At 54.3% G+C, this 27,709-nt stretch overlaps 4 protein-coding genes across 13 annotated transcripts in view; 3 read left to right on the plus strand and 1 right to left on the minus strand.

The window, feature by feature from the left end:
• Window positions 1–8,277, plus strand: part of MAPKBP1 (mitogen-activated protein kinase binding protein 1) — a 52,687-nt gene extending 44,410 nt beyond the window's left edge. For 3 of the 5 annotated variants that reach the window (XM_016152280.2, XM_016152279.2, XM_016152281.2), the window contains 11 exons: window positions 56–192; window positions 414–469; window positions 1,531–1,767; window positions 2,228–2,394; window positions 2,636–2,781; window positions 2,903–3,097; window positions 3,269–3,353; window positions 3,654–3,937; window positions 4,174–4,770; window positions 5,206–5,291; window positions 5,896–8,277. In XM_016152280.2, coding sequence (XP_016007766.2) covers window positions 56–192; window positions 414–469; window positions 1,531–1,767; window positions 2,228–2,394; window positions 2,636–2,781; window positions 2,903–3,097; window positions 3,269–3,353; window positions 3,654–3,937; window positions 4,174–4,770; window positions 5,206–5,291; window positions 5,896–6,123 — 2,218 coding nt within the window. In that variant the 3' untranslated portion in view covers window positions 6,124–8,277. The remainder of the gene's footprint in view (window positions 1–55; window positions 193–413; window positions 470–1,530; window positions 1,768–2,227; window positions 2,395–2,635; window positions 2,782–2,902; window positions 3,098–3,268; window positions 3,354–3,653; window positions 3,938–4,173; window positions 4,771–5,205; window positions 5,292–5,895) is intronic. The other 2 variants (XM_016152282.2, XM_016152283.2) reach the window with 2 other exon arrangements.
• Window positions 8,278–8,418: 141 nt separating this feature from the next.
• JMJD7 (jumonji domain containing 7) lies at window positions 8,419–15,296 on the plus strand. Of its 2 annotated transcripts, none has more exons than XM_036238270.1 (8): window positions 8,419–8,522; window positions 12,544–12,697; window positions 12,772–13,025; window positions 13,359–13,415; window positions 13,901–13,996; window positions 14,231–14,345; window positions 14,515–14,674; window positions 14,788–15,296. In XM_036238270.1, the coding sequence occupies exons 1-8, from the start codon at window positions 8,459–8,461 to the stop codon at window positions 14,788–14,790; spliced, it is 903 nt and encodes a 300-aa protein (XP_036094163.1). In that variant the 5' UTR covers window positions 8,419–8,458; the 3' UTR covers window positions 14,791–15,296. The 2 variants fall into 2 exon arrangements, with proteins under 2 accessions (XP_036094163.1, XP_016007772.1); XM_016152286.2 differs by having other exon boundaries at window positions 8,420–8,522; window positions 14,231–14,307.
• Window positions 14,973–26,455, plus strand: PLA2G4B (phospholipase A2 group IVB). 5 transcript variants are annotated; one of them, XM_036238263.1, is made up of 20 exons: window positions 14,973–15,040; window positions 16,386–16,446; window positions 17,570–17,642; window positions 17,947–18,353; window positions 18,740–18,780; window positions 18,968–19,010; window positions 19,280–19,334; window positions 19,642–19,772; window positions 20,045–20,128; window positions 20,425–20,462; window positions 21,349–21,484; window positions 22,238–22,374; window positions 22,627–22,849; window positions 23,014–23,131; window positions 23,429–23,566; window positions 23,724–23,828; window positions 23,996–24,175; window positions 24,515–24,681; window positions 25,280–25,466; window positions 25,611–26,455. In XM_036238263.1, the coding sequence occupies exons 2-20, from the start codon at window positions 16,429–16,431 to the stop codon at window positions 25,829–25,831; spliced, it is 2,502 nt and encodes an 833-aa protein (XP_036094156.1). In that variant the 5' UTR covers window positions 14,973–15,040; window positions 16,386–16,428; the 3' UTR covers window positions 25,832–26,455. The 5 variants fall into 5 exon arrangements, with proteins under 5 accessions (XP_036094156.1, XP_036094157.1, XP_036094158.1 ...); XM_036238264.1 differs by having other exon boundaries at window positions 16,386–16,437; XM_036238265.1 differs by lacking the exon at window positions 14,973–15,040 and having other exon boundaries at window positions 15,416–16,446; window positions 17,947–18,083; window positions 18,222–18,353.
• A 58-nt stretch (window positions 26,456–26,513) lies between these two features.
• SPTBN5 (spectrin beta, non-erythrocytic 5) overlaps window positions 26,514–27,709 on the minus strand; it is a 45,178-nt gene continuing 43,982 nt past the window's right edge. The window contains exon 68 of the mRNA XM_036238240.1: window positions 26,514–26,860. Within this exon, the coding sequence (XP_036094133.1) occupies window positions 26,793–26,860 (68 nt within the window). The 3' untranslated portion in view covers window positions 26,514–26,792. The remainder of the gene's footprint in view (window positions 26,861–27,709) is intronic.

Below are 27,709 nucleotides of genomic sequence, written 5' to 3' on the forward strand. Positions count from 1 at the left end.
GGACTCTGCCCTCTTTGAGTTTTCTCTCTCCATGACCTTCCTTCTCTTGGCACAGGCATGAGGCCCCGTCAATGCTGTCTTCTGGACCACCTCTCTCATCAGACAGTGACAAGGAGGGAGAAGATGAGGGCACTGAAGAAGAAGAACTTCCAGCTCTGCCTATCCTTGCCAAGGGTACCAAGAAAGAGCCAGGTCTGTGGAAGTCTGGTACAGGGTCAGACAGGAACCAATTGGTATAGTGGCTAGATCTGCCCTTTCTGGGACTGCGGGGGTAAGAGCAATGTAAGCTGAGGAAACTGGAGCATCATTGTGGCCATGTAGGGTATAGGCTGGTGTGGGGTCAGGGCTCCGGGGTCGGGCAGGGGGCGGGGGGTGGCAGAAGACACTTTCTCTGACTGCCTGTCTCTGTCTAGCCTCGGTGCCCAGCCCAGCCCTGCCCCGAAGTCTGTCCCACTGGGAGATGAGTCGGGTGAGTCACCATTGTTCAAATGCCCTTCCAAGGTTATAAGAGATGAAGGAAGGTGAAAGCAGGGCTTTCTGGGCCTGGCGAGTTGGGTGTGGGGTCTGCTCACATGCTCCACCCCTTGTGTCCAAGGAAGAGCCTTATGGGGGAAGTTCAGGTAGGTGGGCTGGCCCTAGGTTAGGGGTGATGAGGCCCAGGTGTTTTTTTTCCTGTGGGCAAGGGTTGGTCTCTCCTAGGGGAGGTATTCCACCTGTTCAGTGACCTGGAGTGCTCGGAGTAAATGTGGAAAAAAAAAAAAAAAAAAACAGGTTGAGGTAGGGAGTAGAAAGAAGGTGTGTGAGGCTCATGGTTAGAACTTAAGTTCAAGAAAATCAAAGGTTCAAAGAGCAGAAATGTGGAGAAAATGTAGTTCTGAAGACCTCAATTTAGGAGGTAAGGTTAGAATTTCCAGATAGGTAGAGGGGAAAGGCCATAAGAGGACTGATAACTGAGTGGCTACTTTAACCAGAAGGAGGCTAAAGGCTTTCAGAGCAAGCCCCAGGGCAGCCCAGCCCTCACTTGTCTCATGTCAGGATTTTGAGTGCCAGTACCTTTCATTGTCAATAGCAGTTACATGGAATGATAGTGGTGTGGTGTCTCTGGCATGTTCTGACAGGGCCAAGGGTCTCAAGGCTGGGCTGTTAGTTTGTTCTTGGTGTTGTTGGGGCTGTCCTCAGAGTAGCGGACTTCTAGAGGTTGCCATGACACAAGGTGAAGACAGAGACCAGAAGACAGGATGTAGAATGAAGCTAAGAGCATGAACTCTGGAATGAGACTCCCTGAGTTTAACCTACAGGCAGGCCACTTACTGTCTATGGGACTTGGACAAGTTATTTAAGCCGGCTGTGCTTCAGTTTTTCTGCCATCTGTAAATATGAGAATAGTACTTACTTTGTGAGGTGGTTTTGAGGTTTAAATGAGCTAATATGTGTAAAGTGCCTGGCACACATTAAGTGATATATGAACGTTTGCTAAAACTATTGTGTAATTGTTATTGTTATTCCTCTCCCATCCCTGCCCTGTACCAGGCACCAGACACGGTAGAGTTCCTGGATCCAGCTCCTGCAGCCAACCAAAGACCCAGAAGAAGAGGGCGCTGGGCTCAGTCTGGCGTCGAGATGAGTGTTCGCTCCATGCTGGACCTGCGGCAGCTAGAGACACTGACCCCAAGCTCTCGGGGCCGTAGCCAAGACTTGCTGGCCATGACTCCATCTGGTCCTGGGAAGCATGATCAGGAGGCCCCTGAGATCTCACATACTATCCAGGTGAGCCAGCTTTCTTCCAGTTCCCTAAAGTTCTCCAGGCAGCCTTAGCCAGCCTTGTGCCAACAGCTGGAGCCTGAGCACTGGTCCAGCTATGCTTGCTCTGCTCATGTGGCATATGGGTAACCTGAACTGCAAAGTCAGAGTAGGGCTGCGCAGGCTGTGCGGTATGGTGACTGATGTGAAGAAGCAAAGGGTAGCCTTTGTCTTGGGCTGGGTTCCTTGGAGGGCTTATGACATTAAGTGGTAGCTGGAGGTTGGCAGCCAGAATGCTAATACAGTACTTCGAGAAGCTCAGGAGCACTAGTTGGAGCCAGCTCGGCTTCTTGGTGTCTGTCCTCAGATTTGGAGTATCCAGCTTCTCCCAGAACAGTGCACACCAAATCCTTACCTACCTCCATCCCTTTTCCCAGACTCTCTGTCACATCAACAACTCCAGTAATTCCCCTTTGTATGTTTCCAGAATGAAAAGCACCCTCGGTCTCAGCCTTCACAACCCTGTTCCTGCCCGCACATTATCCGATTATTGTCCCAAGAGGAAGGGGTCTTTCCCCAAGATCTGGAGCCTACACCCATTGAAGATGGTATTGTCTACCCGGAGCCGAGTGACAGTCCCACTTTGGATACCAGGCAAGCATCCTGCTGCCACCAGACCCCTGGGGCCATGCAGCCCCTAGTCTCTCTTCCCTCCGAGTTTTCATTAATGAATAGAGGGCTGGCCCCAGGGTACTCAGGCTTGCCTGCCACTTCACCACTGCCTCATCCCCAGTCCTGCTTATAGGTGGGGAAAGAAGGAAGGCAGGAGTCTAGTGGCTGCTGCTCACCCTTGCTCTTCTTTTCTCTCTTCTTTCCCTTGCCGCCTTCCCGACAGTGAGTTCCAGGTGCAGGCACCAGCGCGAGGGACCCTGGGAAGAGTGTATCCAAGCAACAGGGGCTCAGAGAAGCACAGCCCTGACAGTGCCTGCTCTGTGGATTATAGCAGCAGCCGCCTTTCTAGCCCTGAGCACCCCAATGAAGGTGAGGCTGCAGCCCTGAGGGAGGGCCAGAGCCACGCAGGTCAGTGGACTGAGGTGGGAGTGGAGACTCTGGTAACAGATGGGTGCAGCGTGATGCTTCTTTCTCCCTCCCCCACATCCAGACTCTGAGAGCACGGAGCCCCTGAGTGTGGATGGCATTTCCTCAGACCTTGAAGAGCCAGCTGAGGGAGATGAAGAAGAGGAAGAGGAGGGAGGCACTGGCCCCTATGGACTGCAGGAAGGCAGCCCCCGTACCCCGGACCAGGAGCAGTTTCTAAAACAGCACTTCGAGACTCTGGCCAATGGATCTGCTCCAGGTGTGGTCAGAGGCCCAACATTTGGTCACTGCAATCTGCCTTGCTCCCCTTTTTGCCTGGCTAAGAGGGAGGGTCCAAAGGCAGAGCATGCCCTGGGGTTGGCTTCTGGGGGGTGGGAGAGAATCTAGTGCAAGGGCTTCCTTCATTTTATGATTTCTGTCACCCTGGCAGGCGGTCCTGTCCGAGTACCAGAGAGGACAGAGTCTCAGAGCATCTCTTCACGATTCCTGTTGCAAGTGCAGACCCCCCCACTCAGGTATGTTCCCCACAGCAGCTCTTACTCTCCCACAAGGAGCTCCAACTCTCCTGACCTCCCAGTGCTCCTAATATGGGGCCAGTTCTGCCCCTGGGGCAGCATGTAGCCCTCCTCTCTCCAAGGCTTATCTTCCCACATCCAACAGTATTTTGTACTTCCAAGTTTTGGGGCTGGCCTGGCTGACTTTGTGCCTGCCCTTCTCTCCTAATGCTTCCCTGGTGTTGTGAGAGCTTCTCCCTATCTTGGCAGGGGAGAGCCCTAAGCCTCCTCTGGGCCTTCTTCTGCATTTCTTCCCTTTAGGGAACCGTCCCCATCTTCCTCAAGTCTAGCACTGACATTGAGACCAGTCCAGATGCCACAGACTTCTGGAGAGCAGCTGAGAGGCAGTGGTGCCAATCCTCCAGGAGCACCCCCAGAGGCGGAGCCTACTCCCAGAAATCCTGGCCCCCAGCAGGCAGCCCCTGTGCTGTTGCCAAGACGCCGTCTCAGCCCAGACAGCAGCTGGGCACCCAAGAGAGTGGCATCAACCAGCTCCTTAGGTAGACTCCAGAAAGCCCAATCGGTGCAGAGTCTGGTGCCACAGGGTAAGGAGCCTGGTGGGCTCAGCTCTAGAGTATGGGCTCAGCTCTAGAGTATGGGGAGCACATGAGCATGCTAGAGAAAGGAGGGCCTGATATAGCCCTGATGTGTCACTGTGCTTGCCACTGGGTGTCCTTTAGTGGGTGTGTGCAGGGCATAGCGGCTCCTTGGGAACTGAGCCTTGGCACCTGGGATACCTTCCTCACCATTTGACTTGCATATATCTCTGTCTTCTCTGTAGGGGAGGCTCCTCCACAAGGCCCATTGCTCTTACGAGAGATAGAGGCCCAGGAGGGCCTGCGTTCCCTGCCCCAGGCTGATGGCTGTCTGTCTCGGCCCCACTCCTACCAGAACCCCACCACCAGTTCCATGGCCAAGATATCCCGCAGCATCTCTGTTGGAGAGAATCTGGGCCTGGCGGCTGAACCTCAAGCTCCTGCCCCTGTTCGAGTCTCACCACTTAGCAAGCTGGCCCTGCCCAGCCGGGCTCACTTGGTCCTGGACATTCCAAAGCCATTGCCTGATCGTCCTACCCTGGCCACATTCTCACCTGTTACCAAGGGCAGGTCCCCTGGTGAGGCGGAACAGCCTGGCTCCCCAGTGGGCCTAGGAAAGACTCACAGTACATCTGAGAAGCGGGCCTCTTTGGGGGAGGGTACCCCTCCCAGGCCTAGGACAGAATGCCAGGTTCAGCCTGGGCCTAACAGCCCCTGTGCCCAGCACCTGTCAGTGGGCAGCCTCCTCCAAGGCCCTGAGAACTTGCAGCCCCCACCTGCTGAGAAGACTCCCAACCCCATGGAGTATACCAGGCCAGGGGCAGCCCCAAGCCAGGCCTCAGGTGTGCATGGCTCCCCAGCTCTTATATCCTGTCCCATCCTCTCTCTTCTGTATCTGTTGGCTGCTCTCTGGCTCCATTCCATTTCTGTGCATCCAGCCTCTGGTGTTTTTTTTTGTCCTGTCTGCTCCTGTCTCAGTCCATAAGTCACACGCCTGATGGTGAGACACTCCTGCTAATCTTCATGATCTCCCAGTGACCCACTTGCCCCTCAGTGCCTAGCCTTGGGGCTAGGGCTGGCCCTTTCCTTTGGACCTTCTTTCCTGTGTGGTGCTGGGAGGGTGTTTGGAAGGAAGAGGCAAGAGGAAAGGACTGAGGGCAAGTGGAGGGGGTGCGATGCTTTGGGGGTAGGCTTGTCCTGCTCTGAGTGGCTGCAGGCGGGGAGGCCTGAAAGGGAAGCTTTGCTGGGCCTTACTGAGCTGTCTCTGTCCCTCCCAGAACCAGCAGTGAGCTTGGAGCAGTGTGAACAACTTGTAGCAGAGCTCCAGAGCAGTGTGCGCCAGGCCGTGCAGCTCTACCACTTGGTACGTGTTGGGCACCCACCAGTGGGGAGACAGAGCATGTCAGAAGTGCTAAATATCCAGAGCATAATGATAACGCTCTTGCACTAATGGGTATGTTGCAGTCAAGAACATCCTGGGCAGAGTAGGTGAGGGGATTAGAGGCCAGGCTGGGCCTCTTGAACCGAGCACCTATTGGTCATGTCTGGTTAAGAGCTGAAGAGGGTGGATAGAGAGCCCACATGCCCTAGTTTGCTCAGGACCATCTTTTCCCAGTGTAGTTATTAATAATAATGTTTTTCATATTCAAAAACTATTTGGCAGCCTAGACATGGGGGCACTGCAGCAGGGCCCAAGCCTTGAAGGAGGAGTTGCTAGCAACGTAGATGGTGCCATAATCTGATGGTCTCCTCCTTTGGGGTCACCCCAGAGTCCGCCTCAGTCCCATAGCCTCTGGTCATACTTGCTGATCTTAGGAGTATGGAACTCCCAGCCACACCCAGATGGACATGCAGTCCCTTTTTTGGGAAGAGGGGGCAGGCTACCCAGGTGGGGCCCCTCCTTGTTATATAGTTGTTGACAGATCCCTCCCCTGTTCTTCCAACCCACTTCTGGGATCCTGTTGCAGGTGGCCAGCTGCAAGACACCCTCAATGGAGCAAGGTCGCATCACCCAGCTCCTCAGAAACACCTTCTCTTCAGTGCGGCAGGAGCTAGAGGCCCTGGCTGGAACGATGTTGTCCAGCCCTGGCGGGAGCCCTGGGACAGTAGGGGCTGAGCAAACACAGGCCCTGTTAGAGCAGTACTCAGAGCTGCTGCTTCGAGCTGTGGAGCGGCGCATGGAACGCAGACTCTGAGGTCCAGAAGTCTGTCCCAAGTGAATGCTTCCCCTCTTCCAAACTGTAGCCCTCCTCCACTCACCAAAACCTGTGGGGATGCTTGGAGTGGATACCAGGGATCAGTGCTCAAAGGAGAAGCAGCTTTTCCACCTGCTCCTCATGGGCCCCTGTATTTATTAATTTATTTCCCTGACTGTTGCCTCACTTTTTTGGAACTCCTGCCTCCATAGCTCCTGTAGTGGTTCATGCAGGGGTAGGTCTTGGACCTTTGTCATCTTGGTGCTGTGAGGAGTAGGAGGGCAGCCTGCCCCACTTGGGGGAGATCCGGACGGGCTGGCCCTCTCTTCTAAGAAGCCATTTGAAATTACTGCAGGGATCAGCTCCCTGGGGTGGAGCGCACACAGGGTACTCAGTGGGTAGAGGTTAGAGGCGTGGTATTCAGTGCCCTTCAGCCAACAGTGGAGCCTTTCCTCTACCTCCACTTCCCCTCCCATACCAGCTGCACTCCCCTGGCTGCCAGAGCATGGATTATTCCTTTTCCCCAATTCCTGGCAGTTCAGAAAGACAGAGCCCTCTGCCCTCCAGTCTTCCCAGGCATCAGGAGGCTTGAGTTGGTATCAAGGCCTGAGCCCCCACATTCCACTCCTATTCCCCATTGCCTCTCCCTGTGCCCCCTTTCTGTCCTGGCCAGAACGTGTGGAACCAGCTGTGGGATGTTGCTGCAGGACAGTAATGCCCTCTGCTAGGCAGACGTGAAGCCCTGGCCTCTTTTCCTCAGCTCCTCGGCCTTCCCTATCCTCCAGCGCTGCTCCCCAGCAGGCTACTGGAGCCCAGAAGCCACCTTCTCCCTGCATCCTGAGTGATGCTCAATCATAACCCTATTGGAACTTCCTTCATGGTTTACAGGGCACCAGCCCACCTTCTAAGGACCTTGGCCACAGATGGTATCTTACATGCACACATGCGCGCACACACACACCATCTGCAGTTGAATATTCATCGCTATAGTACTTGGCTGGCTGATGTGTGCTTGGTTTCCTCTCATGTCCTGCCCCAACTTCATGGGAAATGGATCGAATTTGGGATTCTCGATGTCCACAGCCTAGCTTATATGGCCCATAGGGTACCAGGTTTGAGTGGAAAGAGCCTCCTGAAAGGCAGAGCTGGGTGCCCGGGGTGCTCTAGATACTGGATGTTGAGGGGGGAGAGGCACCTGTGACTACAGCAGGGGCCAAGAGACACTGGAAAGGTGGTAGGAGGGACAGGTAAGTTGTAGAGGTAAGGGGATAGATTAGAAACAGTTGTTTGGGGTGAAGGGATGATGATAAGGCACAGTGGGCAGGTAGAGTAGGACCAAGTAGTGAAGCAGTTGTTGAGTTGGAATGAAGAATGTGTCTCTGGGCCCTACTGCTTTTCTCTGCCTCAGATAAGTCTGGGCAGCTTTACTGTAGCTCCACGCCACAAAAGCTCATTCTCCCATGGGTGGGCCTTTGGGCTCCCTACTGGCCTTATAGTTAGAGGCTTAGAAAGAAATTGCATTCCGAAGGGTGCCCAGCTCTGTTTGCTGCAGCCTGAGTGTATCTGAACAGATGAAACCTGTTTCATCCCCACTTCTCTACTACCAGCACCTGGCCAATCCTGCAGAGAAATCCTAGGCCCCAAAACTGTTGTAGCTGAGGGTGGACCCTGGTGGGGCTGCAGCTGGCCTTGTAAGGTTAGAAATCCACTCCCACTCCCTACCCAAATCTGCACACTAGCTAGCCACAGCCCACCCCAAATAGGGCTCAGGCCTGGCCCATTGGGCTGGGTTCTTCGATCCTCATCTAGCCTGTCCCTCATAGGAGGGAACTACACTCCTGCTAAGGTTTGTGAGAAGGTAGCCACCCTTTCCCCACTCCCAGCGCAGCATTGGTGGGGCGGGGGGTGATCTTGTGGTCAGGCCGGTGCCCGTCCCCATCCCCTTCTGCATGTCTGAGGCCACCGGCAACTGTCGTCCCTGTCCAGATTTGCCCTGACCCAGTTTTAAAAGATCCTTATTTATAACTTTTATACTTTGCCCAGTCCCTGGCGCTTCCCTCCTCCCCAGGTCTCACGGGGCAGAGGCGTTTTTAATATGTCCGTTTGTATTGATGTATGAACTTGTCAATAAACACAATCATTTGTTAACTCTGAGAAGCCATCCAGTGGGACAGACAACAGAAGGCACTTTCCGCTCGCTGTGCGAATAGCAGAATCCCGTGCACGCCTTGGGGGCTGGACAAAACCTCGGGGGCGGGGGGCGCCGGGAGCCGGAGCTACGGCCTAGGACGCAGGGAGGGCGGGGCGTCGAGGCGGCGGCGGCGGCGGCGGCGTCATGGCGGAAGCGGCTTTGGACGCTGTGCGGAGGGAGTTACGTGAATTCCCGGTCGCGGCCAGGGGTGAGTGGGTGCATTTAGGCTGCAGCGTCCTGGCGTTGACTGCTGAGTAACCTCAGGGTGTGGGAAGGGACGTGGGCGTGTCGGGAACCGGGTCCCAGAGTCGTGTGCGCCTGGTCCTTCCTGGGCCGCTGACACCAAGACGCACCCTAGTTTCTATCCTGGGCGCAGAACTCTATCCTTGTGCACGTGACTCATTGATTCCAAACCCCCGCCTTCTCTTCCCCGCTCTGATCACTGTTCTGTCTAATCCCTTCCTTCAGACCCGCGGCTGGGTGCTCAGGCTCCCCTCCTGCCTTGTTTGCACGCCCTCTTGTCATCCTGGAGTGACTGTTCACGTTCCCAAAGTCTGGTTCAGTCCTGACCCTGTTGCTGCCCTGTGTTTCCCACAGTCAGCCCCACACTGAATAATCAGGGGTCTGTTGTAGCTCTTCCTACCCTTTCTTGTAGTGAAGTACTTAAGGTGGTCAGATGACTCTGTCTGAACTGCTGGAACTCTATTCATGAACAGACCCCCTCCAGTCTGGGAGCGGTGCAGACCTTGGGGACAATTGGAGGCAGCGGTACAAATGATCCCTTGTTCCCCCCTTCTTTGTTTTTATTTTTCTTCCTCCTCTTTCTCTTCCTGTCTCATTTTTCTCTATTTTTAAGCGATTTCTTAACTACTGAGTATAACACGGGCACATGGTTTAAAAAAACCACAAATTTATAACGTAAAGTAAGCTTTCGTCCCATTCCAGTCCTCAGTTTGCATCCTTCCAGAAATACTGTTTACATCCACGCACATGATACCTCTCTTTTTATTCAAATGGCAGTCTGCGGAACATACTCTTCTTCTGTGGTATTTATTTTGGAGATCGTTCCATATCCCTCTACTGCAGTCTTTTATTCTACCTGGGTGCTAGTGCTGTAATTTACTAATTAGCCCACTGTGGATAGGCATTAGGTCATTCCCAATCTACTGTTTTCAGTAGTGCTGCAAGGAATACTTGGAGTACCCATTTAACAAATCCGGCCTGTGCCAAATGCAAGGTTAGGTGACTTTTTGTTGTGGGAACATCATAGAGTATATTTGTACAAACCTAGATGGTATGGCCTACTATTGTGTCTGTATGTACTATATATACTTTTATGTGACTGGCAGCAATAAGGTGTTTACACCAGCATCACCACAATCTTATGGGACCACCATCATTTGCAGTCCCTCTTTGACCAAAACATTGTTTCGTGGGTCGTGTATTTAGGATATATCACTGAGCAAAATAGATCTCTGCCCTTGTAGAGTTTACAGTTGTAAATGAGGAGACAGACAATGAACCATAGACACACTAAATGAATAAATTATATAGTAAAAGAAATGGGTTACAACAGGGGTCCCTAACCCCTGGGCCATGGACCAGTATGGGTCTGTGGCCTGTTGAAAACCAGGCCGCACAGCAGGAAGTAAACGATGGGCAGCAAGCAAAGCTTCATCTGTTTGCATCTGCTCCCTAGCACTAGCATCACCACCTTAGCTCCACCTCAGATTATCAGGCATTAGATTATCATAGGAGCACCAGTCCTTGGTGCCAAAAAGGTTGGGGACCCCTGGGTTACAAGATAAGTGCTATGGGAAAAAAAGCAAAGCAGAATGATGAACCTCAGGATGTGGAGGTGGGGGCAGGTTACAAGTTATAAGATGGTCAGGGGAGGCCTCCTTGATAAGGCAGCATTTGAGCACAGGCTCAAAGGAGAGAATGAGCAGACAACTGAGGACATTTTGAGTAGAGGGCACGCTTGGGTGAATGCCCTAAGGTGGGAGTGTGCCTGTTCCTTTCAAGGAACAGTGAAGAGGCCAGTGTGCCTGGAGCACATTCTTTATGCACATGTGTGAGTATTTTTCTTGGCTAAATTCCTAGAAGAATTGTTGGGCCAAAGGAATTGTTTGGATCCCTTTTGAAATTCACTTTGAAGCTCCAGGAGGGAACAGTGGCCATTCTCTAAAAGAAAACTATTAAATGATGAGAAAGTAAAACTGAAGTAGTTGGAGAACATTCAAAGAGAAAAAAAAAAAAAAAAACAAACACAACAGTTTCCACATGCTTTAAAAATTCCAGTGAGAATAATAAGATTTATTGAGCCCCACATCAACACCCTGTACCCCCCACCCCCAAGGTGACTGATGGGTTGGCATGACTGGCACAGTCCTTTGCCAGTTTCTTCCCTCTGCTCTCTTATCTACTTGGCAGGTTCTATCTTGCCTCTCTAGCCAGTTAAGCAAGCACACATGCCAGCTCTTTCCTTTTCAGTTTTCCTGGGCCTACTAGGATCTGTTTTTCCACTCAGTTACAATTTTTGACCTAAAGACATTTACTTTCCAACTGATTGCAAGACAAAGATGACCAGCATGGAAACACATTGGCAAGAGATAGAGCATGACCTTAGAGGTGAAAATGAGTGCAGTGGCCATTCAGAGCAGGAAGCAGTAACCACTCATTGAGGATTAAGACATTCAGGTTAGGTTCAAGGATGAAAATAACAAAGTGAGGCCCTGTACTGTTTATAAAAGCCAGGAGACAGGTGTTCCAGTCTGAGCAGCAGGAACAAAGTTTGATACCATCTGAATAGTGTGTGTAGGGGGCAGGTACCAGACAGGAGGAAACCAGACTGGAAAAGTAGGTTGAGCCTGATCATGGAGCATCTTGAATGAGTGTCAAGGCAGACAATATTTTGTAAGGAGTGGTGGTAAGTCATCAAAGGATTTTTTCCTGGGGGTGTGACACGATGAGATTGTATTTTAGGAAGATTACTGGGTTCAAGGTAAGGGATACTTTTAGAGGGAGTGGAATGAAGCCAAGGAAACCAGTTAGTTCCCTGCAGTAACTATCCAGCCAGGAGATGTCGGAGCTGTTCAACCATTAAGCAAATATTTGCTGAGTACTTACTCTGTGATCAATATTATCTAGGTCCCAGGGATATACCAGTGAACAAGGCAAGCACTCCTGTCCTCATGGAGCTTATATTCTAACAAGAAAGACCAGTAAACTATTTAAATAAGTGAAATATATAGTGTGTTAGATGGTGATAAACGATAGGGAGAAAGAAAAAAAAGGAGTAGGTTATAAAGATTATTGGGAGAAGGTTACAATTTTTAAAAAGGAAGAAGCTTCCTTGAATTGACATTTGAGGACCCAAAGAAAGTAGTGTGAATGTGGATACCAGCAGATGGAAGGGGGTGGTGGTTTGAGAGACATAAGAGGTAGAAGCAACAAGACTTGGAGGCGATCAAAAGGATGATAGGAGTGAGGGAGAAAGAAAAGTCAAAAAGATTTTTATTAAGAGTGACACAGAGCCCCTATAGACATCTGAGTGGTGCCGCACTGCACAACCTGGCCAAGTGCACATGGCAGCCCTGGGTATCTGAGGATGGTGATGCTGTTTAGCAAGATAAAAGCCAAAGTTCAGCCTGCAGTTGTGTGGCAGTCTGTCTCCCCACTTAGGTTGTAAGCTTCCTTAGATGATGATGAGATTATATCTTGATGTCTCCACATTGACCAAGCCAAGTACTGAGCACATTCTAGGTGCTCAGTAAATACCACTGTTGGGGGGGTGCTTTCCAGAGCCTCCACCCACCCACACCAGCCTGTGGCCTTGGGGCCTCTATTCTTTCTGGAGTCCCCAACACCACCTCAATGGCTGCCTTTCCTAACAGATGCCAGTAGGTTGGCCACTCTGGAGTGGGAAAACCAGGGATCCATGATGCAGGCTGGACATGGTCCTGTAGAGGGTTTGGGTTATGGGCTAAGCAGCAGCCCCTGTTCCAGGGGACTCTCGTATAGCCCATGCTGGTATATTTATGGGTGTATCACACCTTCTCCCTTAAATTTCCCTCCTCATTCTTCAATTTCTGGTCATCCGGGGTCCTTTGGTCACCAAGGGACATTGTCCAGTATGGCCCATCCTGAAAGGGCATCTCTTATGCAGGCTGTGGGGCAGTGACTGGGAAATGTTGGCTTTAGCCCCCTGCATCCCCTTTTTCTCTCAGAGCTCAGCGTGCCTCTTGCCGTGCCCTACTTGGATGAGCCCCCGACTCCACTTCACTTCTACCGGGACTGGGTCTGCCCCAACAGGCCCTGCATCATCCGCAATGCCTTGCAGCACTGGCCGGCCCTCCAGAAGTGGTCATTCCCCTACCTCAGGTGAGGGCTGCCCTGATGGGATGTGGGTGGTGCTTTGTGGCATCTGGGCATGGGCTGAATGTCCATTCCTCCAGAGCCACAGTGGGCTCCACGGAGGTGAGTGTGGCTGTAACCCCAGATGGTTATGCGGATGCTGTGCGAGGGGACCGCTTTGTGATGCCCGCTGAACGCCACCTGCCCCTGAGCTGTGTGCTGGATGTGCTGGAGGGCCGAGCTCAACACCCAGGAGTCCTCTATGTGCAGAAGCAGTGCTCTAACCTGTCCATTGAGCTGCCCCAGCTGCTGCCTGATCTGGAGCCCCATGTGCCCTGGGCCTCTGAGGCGCTAGGTAAGTGGAGGCTGGGCCCCTGCTTCCTGGTTCTCTCTCTTTGATGATGACTTGGCCCCATGGGGTCAGGGTCAGGTGCTGTGCACTAAACACTCAAACCCCTAGGTCTTGACTTCATATGAATGAACTCCTGAAGATTGCTGACCTTCTTTCTGTCCCAGGGGAGGGAAGCCCCTCCCCGAGTGGCCCACCTCTACCCTTTTCCCCTGCTCTCTCCGTGCAACCCCTCTGCTGCCTACTCAGGTTCTGGCCCATCATCACTGTGTGGGGATAACCCCAGCCTGGCTTTCTGGGCACCCTTTTGTAACTTAACCTGTTTCCTCCAACTCACAGGAAAGATGCCTGATGCTGTGAACTTCTGGCTGGGGGAGGCAGCTGCAGTGACATCTTGTAGGTATCAGGTGGGGGAGGAAGCCGAGAGTGGAAGGTGGGGTCTGGACGGAAGTTAGACTGTCTATTCTCTAAGATTTCTTTTGGGATTCTGGGCTTGGGCACAATAGAGGGCCTCTCTTGACAGCTCAGGCCGGGGTAGGTACCTGTGGCATTGGGGGTGGAGGACACTTTCTTCTAGGTTTCTAGAAAGCTCTCCGAAGGTCAGCTAGGTCAGCTAGGAGAGCTCTCTTTGCTTGAATTTCCCTCTTGGTAGAGATGAGCTTAGGGCCTGGCGAGTGTCAAGTTCCTGGTGGTCAGAGATTGGAAATGCCTGAATACCCGCCAGACACCTCCATATCCCCACAAGCCTGCTGTGACGTTGCATGCTTTTGTCTTACACCTTAATCTATTGTGGGGTACAAGGCCCCCAGGCACAATCATTTGTCCTCTCCTGTGTCCTGCCCCTCACATCCCTGCCTACCGGGCCTTCTTTGTATTGGCAGTGCATAAGGACCACTATGAGAACCTCTACTGTGTGATCTCGGGAGAGAAACACTTCCTGCTACATCCACCCAGCGACCGGCCATTTATCCCCTATGGTAGGGATGTAGCCTGCAGGGGCTCTGGGGAGCAGGTGGCCCAAGGTAGAGGGAAGGCAGTGAACACCTTGGGCGGGGCTGGTCCCCCAGGCCTGAGATGTGGACACAGTGTCTCCACTGTACTAGGACTCCTGACACTCTCTTGCTCCTGTAACCAGGGAACAAGTAAATGAGAGTGGTTGGTAAGCTGCAGACCATTTGAGGGTTCCTATACCTTTCTCCTTCTGGTTTCAGAGTTGTACATACCAGCAACTTATCAGCTGACGGAAGAGGGCTTCTTTAAGATGGTGGATGAAGAGGCCATGGAAAAGGTGTCTGTCTTGTTCCTGGGCCCCAGGGAGAAGGAAGGGTAGGAATCTGGGCTCTGAGGAGCAGGTACAAAAGAACTGGGGATGTGCCACCTGAAACATGCCTAAGTCTGGGGCCTACCAGTGCTATGCAGAGCAGGGCCTGTGTTGAGAGGAGTTGGGGAGCCCAAAGACTTTGGTCCTATTCCATGACATCCCCTGTGTCCCCAGGTGCCCTGGATCCCACTGGACCCCCTGGCTCCAGATCTGGCCCGGTACCCCAGTTACAGCCAGGCTCAGGCACTTCACTGCACGGTGCAGGCTGGTGAGATGCTCTACCTGCCAGCCCTGTGGTTCCACCATGTCCAGCAGTCCCATGGTTGCATTGCTGGTAAGGAGCTGCCCTGTCACCCAGGCAGGCCCAGCAGGGCATCTGGTGGTGGGTTGGGGAGGCTGCGGGTTAGAGGGGGGCCCCTCATGCTCTGGTCTCCATTCTTCCTGCAGTGAATTTCTGGTATGACATGGAGTATGACCTCAAGTACAGCTACTTCCAGCTGCTTGACTCCCTCACTAAGGCCTCAGGTCTCGACTGATGAAGCCCTGGTGACCATTGCTGCAGACAACTCATGGAAAATGTCATATCCCTTCTGGGCCAGGTCAATCCTAACAGCAACCTGGAGTCAGAGTGTGTTGGCTGCTGACCTGGCTCAGCTTCAGATAATCTCTGGAGGCAGTCTGGAGGACCAGGAGACACCAGGCAGGTCTGGGTGTGGGCTCCCAGGAAGTTGCCACACTGGAGGAAGAATGGGGTTCCAGATGCAGCACCGCCTCTAACCTCTGTGACCTTGGGCAAGTTACTGCCTTAGAGCACTGGTATCTTGTCTGTAAAGCAGAGATAATGATGGTTCCTACCTCACGGTGTGGTGAGGCTTGGAGATGGTATCTGTAAGGATAGCATGGAACTGGTACAGAGGAAGTCTTTAATAAAAAATAGCTGTGATGGTGTGTACTGAGATTCCCTCTCATAATTGCCTCCCGTGGTCTGGTGAGGACTGAAAATTTCAGGTGAAAGGTTCGGGTGGAAATTTCAGGGCGACTCAGATTGGAGGACAGGAGGGCTGGGTCCAGGCCTGGGCCTGAGGAGCTCTCTGCTGCCAAGATGCCTCTGTCCGTGACAGCCATTGTAACCCCTCTCAGGGCAAGCAGGCTGACCTTGGAACTCTTTGGACCTCAGAACTCTTGGAGGCTCAGACCTCATTGACTTGAGCTTGTAAAGCTCTTCCTAGCTTTGCTTTGGCTTTGTTGGCTATCCTCCTGCTCCAGGGCAGCTGGTGTGGTGCCCTGAGGGACATCCTGTTTTCTCCCACTACAAGCTCAGGAGGGGACAGAAGCCCGTGCCCCTCTTGAGACTACCCCTGTGGAAGGAGTGGGTCTCCACACTCAGACTCCTTCTTTCCCTCTACCAACCCAGCCCTGGAGGTAGAAGAGCCCCCTATCTCGAGTGCCGACCCAGAGGCTCTATCCCTGGCCACCCAGCTCCAAGAGTGGAGGCAGCCAGCTTTGAAGGGCTGTTTCCTAGAACAAACCACACCCCTGCCAGGTGATGACGGGGCCTGGGGCACTCCTCTCAGATTGGCCAAGCGCTTCAGTCAAGACTGGGTATTCCTGTCATACTGGCATTGGAAGGTTGTAAAAGGCCCTGCCACAGGGGACACTGCTCTTCCATTTGCCACTGCTCTGGGCCCACCCTCCTGCTTTCCAGACTTCAGTGGCTCCTCCAGGCCCCACTTTCCAGTCTTCCTGCTCAGCCTCTGAAAGCCAGCTCTCCTGGGGGCCCCTTTGCTAAGTTGGGGCTGGGTAGGGTAGGCACAGATGTTGATGGCTGGAGGTAGTGGGTATTTGGGGGTATTGAGCCCTCACTACAGGGGTGTCAGTGGCTCTACATAGGTTTAAGGTGCCTCATTTCCTGGATAGCTGTCTAATCCAGGAGTAGGTGTGGGTCTTGGGTGGAGCGGAGGTGGTTGGGAGGGACCTGGGAGGAGCTTGGAGCCAGCTGGGACATCCCTGGCTCAGGATTAAAAAGCTGACAGTCCTCTGTTTAGGGCCACTGCCTGTCATCCCTGATTCCCAAGGACTCTCAGCTTCATGGCTCTGGTAAGACAGGTAGGGAACTTGGTCCCCATCTGACCTCTAGTCCTTCTGGGGCCTGGTCAATACTATTTCTTTGGGGAGCTGTGGGCTTCTGCTTGGACCAGGGTGGTGAGCTGGAGCCAGGGAAGAAGCAGGGTCTTGATGAGGGACTGTCCTGAGTTCCTCCTGTAGGGACAAGTTCTAGGCAGAGCTCCTTGGCATCATGGGCCCCAGGAGGAAGTGGCTGCTCCAGTGCTCCTGACTCAGTTGTTTGGGGTGTGGGTGCCCCACGGCTGACACTGATAGATGAGCTTCCCCAGCTCTATCCCTGGACTCTATCCATCTGGGCTCTTCCCGAGGTAGGGCTGAAGGCCCAAAGGAAAGATTGGTTGGCACAGGACCCCTGCCTTGGCAACCTGTCAGGATCCACATCCCCAGACCCAGGGTCATGGGTTTGGATAGAGCTGCCTGGGGGCCATTGTTACCCTCACCTTGTAGGATCTGAAGGACTTGACAACCCATGGGTGGTCTGAGCTGGTAACTGCTGTCTCTCCCCTGGCAGAGAGCCCATTTCTAGAATTGTCCTCTGGCCAGGGATGGAGAGAGTATGGGGGACAGCTCAACCAGGGGGCCCAAGGCCAGGCTGAGCCCTATTGTGCTTCTTTCCTGGCAACCCCCACCACCCAAGACCAGTCTCAAGTCTGCTAAGGCAAGGGTGAGCCAGGAGTGCGAGTGGAAAGACAAAAGAGGAGACGACACTGGGGTCTGGAAGCACTTTACTGTGGGGCTTGAGAGCACAAGTCTGGAGCTAGCCTGGTCCAGTCCTGGCCCCTGACCTTGAGCAAGTGACTGAGTACCTAGTCTTTCTGCCTCGGTTAACTCATGGGGATGGTCATAAGTAGTCCCATGCGTAGAGTTGTTGTGTGCTTAAATGAGTTAAGGTTCGTGAAGACCATGAATCAGAGTTGGCCCAGAGCATTGCATGACTGCTGGCAGGAATCATCAGTAGGTACCATTTCCTCCTTTCCGTTCAGACCTGTAGCTGGGCAAGGCTGGGCTTTTTGGATCAGAGGCCTCGAGGGTTACCTTAGCCTCCCCGTTGGCCCTTGTCTCCTTGGGCCCATTTTCCTTCAGAAGACTGTCCCTCTCTCTGCAGGCAAAGGTGCCTGGGACCTGCCTGCTCACCGTTCGTGTCCTGCAGGCCCGTGGCCTGCCCTCCAAGGACTTAGGTGAGTGCTGGGTCCAGGGAGGGTAACAGTTCTGTAGCTGCATGAAGAGTGGAGTAAGGGCAGTGGGAAAAGACATGAGTAGGACTGAGCATGCAGTGGAGTCCTGGAGAGGGTGCCGAGAGGAGGTACTGGGTGGAAGGTCATGGTCAGGCTGTACCTCTGCCCTTCCTGTCTTCCGACCCAGCGCTGCTCCTTGGGTCTCCAGGTCTCCTGGGGCTGCCTGTGATGGAAGGACACGGACTATGGTGGTTGGACTGGGAAGGGCTGTTGGCAATCACTGGGTGCTCATTCCTCCTTCCCACAGTGACCCCCTCTGACTGTTATGTGACTCTGTGGCTGCCCACGGCCTCCAGCGACAGGCTCCGGACACGCACAGTTAGAAACAGCAGAAACCCCATCTGGAATCAGAGCTTTCGCTTCCAAATCCACAGCCAGGTCAAGGTGGGCCAGGTGTCAGCCCCAGCTCTGCTCACTCTCTGTGTCCACTGCCACTGTCACCTCCGAGCCCCACATTCCCTGCCCTTGTGCTTCTCACCTTCCTATTCTACCCCTCCTTCCTGCACTCTGTTCCCCTTCCAGAATGTCCTACAACTGCAAGTGTTTGACCAGGACCTTTTGACCAGTGATGACCCCGTGTTGTCGGTGCTGTTTGATGTAGGGACTTTGAGAGTTGGGGAGTTCCGCAGTGAGAGCTTCACCCTAAACCCTCAGGCAAGGCTGCATCCAGGGCCGGGGAGGGCCTCTGCCCTGCAGAAGGGAGGTGCTTGGGAGGGTGGCCGAGCACATGGTGCCCTCTTCTCCAGCGGGTGGTCCAGGCTTCCTTGGCATCTCAGAGGCTTCTTTCAGCCATAGCTACTGTCCCAAGGAGCAGTCCCATCCCCGACCCTCTTTCGTGGCCCCTAAACCAAGGGCAGCTCTCTTGGAGTCATACACAGGTAAAGGACAGAGCCACTTGGAGATGGGGCTCCAGCAGTCCCAGCTGGCCTGTGGGTTGGAATCCAATTCTGCAGGAGCACTCCCTCCCTTCCCCGCTCCCTCCCTCTCTCTCTCACACATTCCTCAACTTTCCTAACTTGCTTTTTTCTCTCTCTCTCTAGGGTGAGGAGAAGCTGGAAGTTGAATTTCGGCTGCAGAATCTGTGAGTCAGGCCATGGGGCAGTTCGGGGTGGGAGTGCTTTCTTCGGGAAGGACAGGGCCCAGCACACCTAGAGCTGGCTCCCCTCCTTGGGAGACATCCAGTGGTGGAGGAGGCATGCCCAGGCCTCCTTGAGGGGTGAACCCCTGGGAACCTGGACTCCTGCTGAGGGTCACTGTGCTCTTTCCAGAACAGACCGTGCTGAGCAGCTCTTCAGCAATGGCATCCTGGTGGTGAGTTTAGAACCCCTCTCTCAGGCCATATGCTCGACACCCCCTGCCTCGCCCTCCTCCCCAAGCTTCAGATTCACCTCTGGGGTCGGGGGCAGAACCCAGTTGGGGGACCCTGGGATTTCAGTTCCTCAAGAAGATACAAGCTCAAATGTTTTGTGACTTGGGACAAGGTAATACAAGTGCTGAGGAACAAGAACCAGGGTGCTGGGAGGGTGGGGGCCTCTAACAGAGAAAGGGTGCGACTCTGAGGGCCTGTCTTAATGACTCAGGCCCGGGAGCTTTCCTGCTTGCGTGTTCGACTGGAAGAGGCAGGGGACCAGCAGGGTGAGTCCCTGACCTCTGGGGTAGCCCCCAGCCCTTGTCTTCCCCTTTCTAAGGGAACCTTGTACTATCTACCTTCAGCTCTCAGGCAGGAGCAGGGGTTGGGGTGGCGGGGTGGTGAGTCCATACTGGGGCTATTTCCCTTAGTGCTCAGAGGGGCTGTGGTGCGAGCTTCATCTCCCAGCCTTGGCCTGGCCAGATGTCCATCTTGGTGTGAGGAGGGAAGTGCCCCCCAGATCCCTTCGGCAAGATGAGGGCCTGTGGGTGGGGATCCTATTCCCAGCCTCTTTGCTCTGGTTACTGTTTCCAGGTTCAAAAGGAAAAGTTCACCTTGTGGTCCCTGGGTCCTGTGAGGGTCCTCAGGAAGCCACAGTGGGCGCTGGCTCCTTGCACTTCCACTGCCCAGCCTGCTGGGAGCCGGAGCTGAGTGTTCGTTTGCAGGTAGTGTGCCTCTTGCTCCTGTGAGGGGGGCCATGGAGACTTATCCCCTTCTTCCCTCAGCACATGCTGCCAGCCCGTCTCTCTGCTCACCCTGAGCCCCCAACCCACCCTTTACTCCTTGGCAGAGTCAGGCACTCTGGGAAGATTGTGGGGCTGATGTCAGCCTCCTGTTCCCCTTTCCTGCTGTTGCTTTGTCACTCCTAGGGGCAATTGGTGAAGTCGTTGCTGGAATGGAATGGTAGAGATTCTTAGTTCTTTCATTTCCCCTGCAGGATGCCTCCCAGGAGCAACTGAAGGTACCCCTGAGGGCTCTGCCCTCTCGTCAAGTGGTTAGGCTCGTCTTCCCTATGTCCCAGGTACTTGCCACTGAAGGAAGAAAGCCAGATGCATGGGCAGGGCTGGGCCCCAGGCCTTGAAGGGATAGCCTGCTTCTGTAGCAGCTTCTGTGCTTGGGCCATGCCCTGGCAATTGCTGGACCAGGCTCTGGGAAGAGGGATTCTCTGAACATCTTTGCTTTTAGGCCTCAGGCCTGGGCCCTGTGGAGATGTCCGGGGGCCCAAGGGAGCATGGGGACATTGTGGGGTATGGCTCGGGCTGGAATGAGAGGAACCCAGTGGCCAACTTTTGTGACCGTAGATTTCATGGTTTTCAGGAGCCCCTGATGAGGGTGGAGCTGAAAAAAGAAGAAGGGTGAGAGGCCGGGTTGGGCACTGGGAAAGGTCATGGGGGAAAGCAGCCAGGGACAGGTGACCAATGAATCATCAGGCATTTGGGCTGGAGGAGTGAGGGGAAGAGATGGGGCAGTTCCCAGAGCAACTGCTGTGCCAACGAATCCTCTCCAGGATGCTCAGGGGTTTGCTCCCAGGGCAGAGTGTGATGTGTAGGAAGCCTTAGCAGGTAAAGGCTCTTTTTAACTTGCATTTCTGCTTTAGTCAGAGGGGTGTATGCTTAACCTAGGGCCTGGCACTTGGGAGACATTTGATAAATGTTTGGCTGGAAAAACAGGCGGAAGGTGAAGAGAGTGGTTTGAGGCACAGAAAGGGCAAGAAGACCGAGAGAGGAGAGAAATCCCTCCCCTTCAGGTGGCAGCTAGTGTGAGTGGACCTTAGCTAACCATGGAACAAGGAGTCACAGGCCCTGGCCCTTCACATGCCTGGGAGACCAGCTGCTCCCTACGAAGAGGTGGGAACACTGATTCCTGTCCCATTGTAGTCACTTCCGGGTAGGTGAGGTTGAGAAGCTGAGAGGTGCAAGTGGATCTGTGGTGTTGGGTCCCACCTAGGGCCTATTTGCTCGCGGGACCCTGGAGAGGCCTCTTTAGTCATCAGTGTGTTTAGTGTTTCTGGTTCTGTGCATCTACTTTGCTGCATTCCCCAAGCGTGTCCCCACATGGGTCTTGGTTTGCCATCTCCTTATCCCATCTACACGTGTCACACTTCAGTTAGGACACAGGAGGACAGGTGAGGGTTGGGGAAAGAAGAGAGGAGACACTGCAGTGGGCTTTTCAGGGAGACCAGCCCAGCGTCCCTCTCTGATGAGGCCGGGAGCTGCCTCACGGGCCCTTCCTCTCATCCAGACCGAAGGAGCTGGCCGTGCGGCTGGGCTGCGAGCCCTGTGCAGAGGAGCAGGCCTTCCTGAGCAGGAGGAAGCAGGTGGTGGCCAAGGCCCTGAAGCAGGCCCTGCAACTGGATGGAGACCTGCAGGAGGACGAGGTCTGGGGACTGGGCTGCATGGGGTGGGCATCTTCAAGCTTGCTTGGGCCTAGGGCTCAGTGCAGGAGGCTGGAACTCGTTCCCTAACCAGACCAGGGCTGGTGCCCAGGTGGGCTTGGACCCATCTCTCTGCCCGCCCCTGCTCTGCTGCCCTCTCACTTGATGTTATCAGGAGCTTGAGCACATCAAATGCAGAGCATTGCATGAAGCACCTGGAGCTTGCAAGCTGCCCCGATGGGCTTTCCTTCTTGTTTCTTGATTTTGGGCCCGGTCCAGGTTGTGAGACCTGGCCGGTTCTGACTAATTGGTGAGACATACAGCTTGAGGGCTGCCTTCTGGCCCCAGGCAGTCTCTGGAGGTTTAGATCAGCCTGGGGCATCTCCTAGGGAGATGATCTCTCCTTGCACGAGGAAGGAGGATGGGTACATGGACATTTTTGAAGTGGCCCTGGGGCTTCCCAAAAGCAATCACCAGACTGCTTGTGCTAGAGGTGAGGAAACAAGGCCTGGATTTGTCTGGTTCATTTTTCCTGGAGTTCTCAACACCAGACAAACCTGACCCTTGAGAAGCTACTGATCCCTACAGAAGCTACTGACTGAAACCTTCTCAGCAGGCCTGACTAGTGCTGGTCCGAAGATCCCTGATCAGATCTTGAGCAGCCTTAGCTGTGGGTGAGCTGAGTAGCCACTTGGCTTACTACCTCCTCTTCTGCCTCCCTAAGACCACTCCAAGCCTGGCTGTCCTCTCTTTCAGATCCCAGTAGTAGCTGTTATGGCCACTGGTGGTGGGGTCCGTGCGATGACTTCTCTGTATGGGCAGCTGGCTGGCCTGAGGGAGCTGGGCCTCTTGGATTGTGTTTCCTACATCACAGGGGCCTCAGGCTCCACTTGGTGAGCTGGCGGCAGGTTGAGTGCAAGAACCTGGTGGTGGCTGGTTGGGTTGTGACAGGGGATGGCAGTAGGCTCTCTTAGACCCCGGAGGCCTTTCTGACCAAATTGGAAGGACTAGGAGTGTGCATATGCCAGAGAGAAATGAGTCAGATGGTCCTCAGAAAGTGCCTGCCAGGCTGTTGTCCTAGAATAGAGTCCAAGGCATGCAATGGCTCTTTGAATGATGATCCCCCTGGCTTTGGCTTTTCCCAGGGCTTTGGCCAACCTCTATGAAGACCCAGAGTGGTCTCAGAAGGACCTGGCAGGGCCCATTGAGTTGCTGAAGACCCAGGTGACCAAGAGCAAGCTAGGCGTGTTGGCCCCCAGCCAGCTGCAAAGATACCGGCAGGAGATGGCCGAGCGTGCCCACCTGGGCCACCCAACCTGTTTCACTAACCTGTGGGCCCTCATCAATGAGGCGCTGCTGCATGATGAGGTGTGGAGAGGGGTATAGGCTGGGGAATGGATAGGTGGGGGTGGCCAAAGCCACTTCACGTTCTCAAGATGGGGAGTCACCCTGGGTGGCAGGGGGTGGGGAAGGCCCCAGGCATAAGGAAGCCACAGCTTCAGGTTCAGATCATCACCTCCCTTCTCCTGCAGCCCAGTGACCACAAACTCTCAGACCAGCGGAAGGCCCTGAGTCATGGCCAGAACCCTCTGCCCATCTACTGTGCCCTCAACACCAAGGAAAAGAACATGACCACCTTTGAGTTTGGGGGTGAGTAGCCTGGAGCTGAGACCTGTGCGTTTGTGGTTGGTGGGTAGTCGGTCCTATGTGTAGGAGGTGGGTGATACATCCACCTCTTCTGGGCCAGGTCCCATGCTTTCCAGACTGTCGTTCAGGATTCGGGATGGGGGCAAGGGTCTTAGGTCTCATGCCCAGAGTGCCAGCAATAAGGCGGAGCCTCCTGATCACCAGACTGTCCTGATGTGAATGAAGCCTCTGGTGGGTGCGTGGTACTAAGGGTCCCTCAGGTTCTGGGCCTGCTGGTGAGGCTGTGTGGCCTCCTCACAGAGTGGTGTGAGTTCTCCCCCTATGAGGTTGGCTTTCCCAAGTATGGCGCCTTCATCCCCCCCGAGCTCTTTGGCTCTGAGTTCTACATGGGACGCCTGACAAAGCAACTTCCTGAGTCCCGCATCTGCTTCCTGGAAGGTGAGGCGGGTTAGAAGGCTGGAAAAGCTGGGCTAGCGGGGAGAATGGATCTGGGGGGTGGGGTGGTGAGCCTTCCCCTTCCCAGCTTAGTCACTGGGACTTTTTCTGGTCCAAGATGGGCAAGGTGGCGACCCTCTTCCCCTTTGTCCTCTCTCAGGTATCTGGAGCAACCTGTATGCAGCCAGCCTCCAGGACAGTTTATACTGGTCCTCAGAGCCCAGCCAGTTCTGGGACCGCTGGGCGCAGGATCAGGTCAGCCTGGGTAGGTGCCCAGGCTCCTTAAGGATTCAAAGGGACAGTCAGTGGGGCTGCATTTGGGGGAAGGTGGGGTGGCTCTCAGGCCTTTGGGAATCCCTACACACAGAGGCTGGGATACAGGTCCAGGGGCCCCCATTTTCTGAATGCCCCACTTCCCCTCCTTGCCTGCAGACAAGGAGCAGGTCCCTCTTTTGAAGATAGAAGAAACTCCCACAACAGCAGGCAGGATAGCTGAGTTTTTCACTGACCTTCTGACACGGCGCCCACTTGCTCAGGCCACCCACAACTTCATGCGTGGCCTTCATTTCCACAAGGACTATTTCCAGCATCCTCACTTCACCGCCTGGAAAGGTATCTGCTTCTCTCCCCCCGATCCAAGCTCTCCAGAGTCTTCCCATGGCTGTCTGAGCCTTGGGTCCCTGGTCTAGACACCCACTCTCTGCAACCCCTCACCTACAAGCCCTTTGAGCCTGGTCTGCGTGGAGTGGGAGCCCCTTTCTCTCTCTTTATGTCGGGGATCAGGGCCCACCTTCAGGGTCTCAGGAAGTAGAGGTACTGCTTCAGCGGGAGAGAGCAGGGCCAGAGGGCAGTCTGTCCACCAGCGGCAAGAAGCTGGCATTAGGCCTGACAGGCTGGTACCCTCAGCACCAGTGACAGTTGCTTCTCCATTGCATCCCCCAACCTTTCTAGCCACCAAACTGGATGGGTTCCCCAACCAGCTGACACCTGCGGAGTCCCACCTTTGCCTGCTAGATGTCGGCTACCTTATCAACACCAGCTGCATGCCTCTCCTGCGGCCAACACGGGATGTGGACCTCATCCTGTCACTGGATTACAACCTCCACGGAGCCTTTCAGGTGGGCTGGGGCAGGCTTGGGAGGCAGTGGGCAGCCCCAGCCTGGCCCGAGCCAACCTGACATCCTGGCTCCTGCCTCTGGGGAGATCTGCTTGGAGTCCAGCATCTGGTTCACCTTCCCTTAGGGCCTGTGACAGTGAGGCTATGTGAATGAGAGACTGATTTTGTAGAATCTACAACCAGGAGATCCACAACCCTGCTCAGGAAGTTGGAGTGATGGGGGAACTAGAATGTTTTTAAGTGTATTTTATATTTGGGTCCCCTTTGCTATTCCTGCACCCCCAGTTGGTCCTGGATCTCTAGGACTCCCTGCATTGAGTTTCTGTGCTGGTCCAGTGAAGGTTTTTGCCTCCTAATTACAGAACTTGGGCAGCCCCACTCAGTTGAGCCCAGTGGAGCTACAGCGGAAAGGCCGTCAGGTTTAGAGTATTTTTTCAAGTCTGGCCTGGCTGTGTTGGGTCCACCAGAGTCTGATCTGGCCTCTGAGCACTAAGCCCTGTGTGTCCTAGCAGACCTCCACATTCAGTCAGTCCGCTGTCGAGGACACTGGGGGGTCCTGTGGGCCTGTCCCTCTGACGCTGCTTCTGCCCACCCTGCAGCAACTGCAGCTCCTGGGCCGGTTCTGCGGGGAGCAGAGGATCCCGTTCCCACCCATCTCACTGAGCCCTGAGGAGCAGCGCCAGCCTCAGGAGTGTCACCTGTTCTTGCACCCCGACTGCCCTGAAGCCCCTGCTGTGCTACACTTCCCCCTGGTCAATGACTCCTTCCGGGAGCACTCGGCCCCTGGTGAGCCATGGTCCCAGCCCCTCCACTTCGCCCTCCTGGTGCCCTGGGCCCCTGGCCCCACCTCCTTGGTCCTTATGCCTCTCCCACCCCGACTCCCTCAGGGCATTTCCCCTCCATGCCAGGGCTGCACTCTTTCTCCACTAGGGGTCCCACGGACAGCTGAGGAGAAGGAGGCTGGGGAGGTGAACCTCTCTTCCTCCAGCTCCCCCTACCACTACTCGAAGGTGACCTACAGCCAGGAGGATGTGGACAAGCTGCTCCGCCTGACACATTACAACATCTGCAACAACCGGGAGCAGCTGCTAGAGGCCCTGCGTGAGGCTGTGCTGCGGCGGAGGCAGCGCAGGCAGCTCCAGCCCCAGTGATGGTGGCAGGAGCGGGCGGCACCCTGGCCTGGGGCTCCCGCCCGTCCGCTGCCCCTGACTCTTTCAGGCTCACTCCTTGCCTAGCTGAGTTGGGGCAGAGACCATCATTACCAGGTCTTCCAGAGCCTCTGGGGGTATGGATGGTCCTTTTAGGGGCCCCATCACAGTGTGTACTCAGCACCACCCAAGTGTGGCACTGCCTCAGACACCTTTGGGTAGGTCGAGCATTCTAAATGGGCCTGGTCCCCGTGATGTGGGCTGGAGATGGCTACCTTTTGAGCAAGGAGAAGATTCAGAGATTATGTGGCGGTTGGAGGTAGAGATAGAGGAGCCCGGAGCAGCATGATTGTATTTGCATAAGGGCGCAAAGCCCTGTGCCTTGTCTGTTTTCCCTTCCTTACTACCTTAAGTAATTATACAGAGTGAAATAGAGCACTTTATATATTCCAGCAGCTCATACAAATGTGAGGCATTATCTGGGATTCTCATTGCTGCCAAGAAGGGGCATGTTATTCCAGGCTCTTGGTTACACAAGGCAAGGACTGAGTTAGGAAACAGGATGTCTCCCCAGGGACCTCAGAGCCCATGAGTCAGCATGGCTTTCCCCTGAAGCACCCACCATCTGCCCCCACTCAGGGCCACCCCTTCCAATCAGGCCAGAGGCCCGTTTGGTCTAGGGGTCTCCACTGCTGCAGCCTGGGGTCAGGTGAACAAACTTATAGGCAATGACAGCACCCCTGACCCAGGCTAGAATCTTGGGGTGTAACCAGGGACTCAATCAAAAGGCTGCTTCCTATGCCACAGTAGGGGTGGCCAGACCTGCGACCAGATGAGCCAAAGAAAGAGGCCAGTGGCGTAGCTTCACCAAGCTGTGACCGTAGGGGTGTCCTGTCTCTTAAAAGGAGCCATCCATTCTCAGTTGGTCCTGAGGGGTCTGGTAGCTGAGTCTTGTTCTGGTCCCTTAGAGGGTGTCTTCACTTTTAGCCCTGAGGTTTGCTGCCACCTCAGGGTTTGCTTCAGGGCCCAGACCTATGGGGAGAACAAGGAGGCAGAGTGAATTTAGGGCCTCAGAAACCTAGCCACCTCAGAACCTTCTTCACACACCAGTGCTACAGGCCTCTGGCCTCCCTGGGGACACCCTACCTCCTAGCCTTTATGTGGGATTTGGATACGGGGTGCCAGCAGGTAGCTGTAGGAGTGACCATGGTGTGTGGGGTAGATGCTATTTTTTCATGACCCAATGACTCTCAGGCCCTGCCCTGGGCATGTGACTAGAATCACAGAGAAGAAGAATGGTTGCCCTGTAGCTTTAGAAGCCACTCTGTCCAGGACAAGGCCCATTAACTCAGCAGCACATCATCTGAATCATAAACTGGAGCCTGTGGGCCCTGCAGGAGTGTGAGTAGATGATTATACCAGAGACCTCAACCATGGCTGCCACCCATTACGATGTGAGTGCTCCTCAGGCATGAGGCTGTGTATGTGTCTGTGTGCGTGTGAGTACATATGTATTTCTGTGTGCGTCTGGCAGGTCTCTACATGTTTGTAGCTCTGTGTGGGTTTGTCTCCATGTGGGTTTCTGTATGCATCTGTTTGTGGGTCTTGGGGTCATCTGTAGGTATATCTGGGTAACATTCTGACTCCTGGTCTCTTTAGGACAGAAAGGCCTCTGTTTCCCCGTGGAGCAGGGAACAGGTCCATGGACTAGGGAGGCAAGATGAAGGCAGAGAGCAGGGACAAGATCAAAGGTGTAGGAGAGGTCTGGCTGTCCTGCAAACAATGCTCCATCTTGGAGAGAAGGAGGTCTAAAGAGTGAGGGATGTGTGGGTTCCAGGTGGACAGAGCCAGGCAAGCTTCTAGCATGGGCAAAGGTAACCT

Source organism: Rousettus aegyptiacus, unplaced genomic scaffold, assembly GCF_014176215.1.
Source record: "Rousettus aegyptiacus isolate mRouAeg1 unplaced genomic scaffold, mRouAeg1.p scaffold_m13_p_3, whole genome shotgun sequence".
In the NCBI taxonomy this organism is placed as follows: Eukaryota; Metazoa; Chordata; class Mammalia; order Chiroptera; family Pteropodidae; genus Rousettus; species Rousettus aegyptiacus.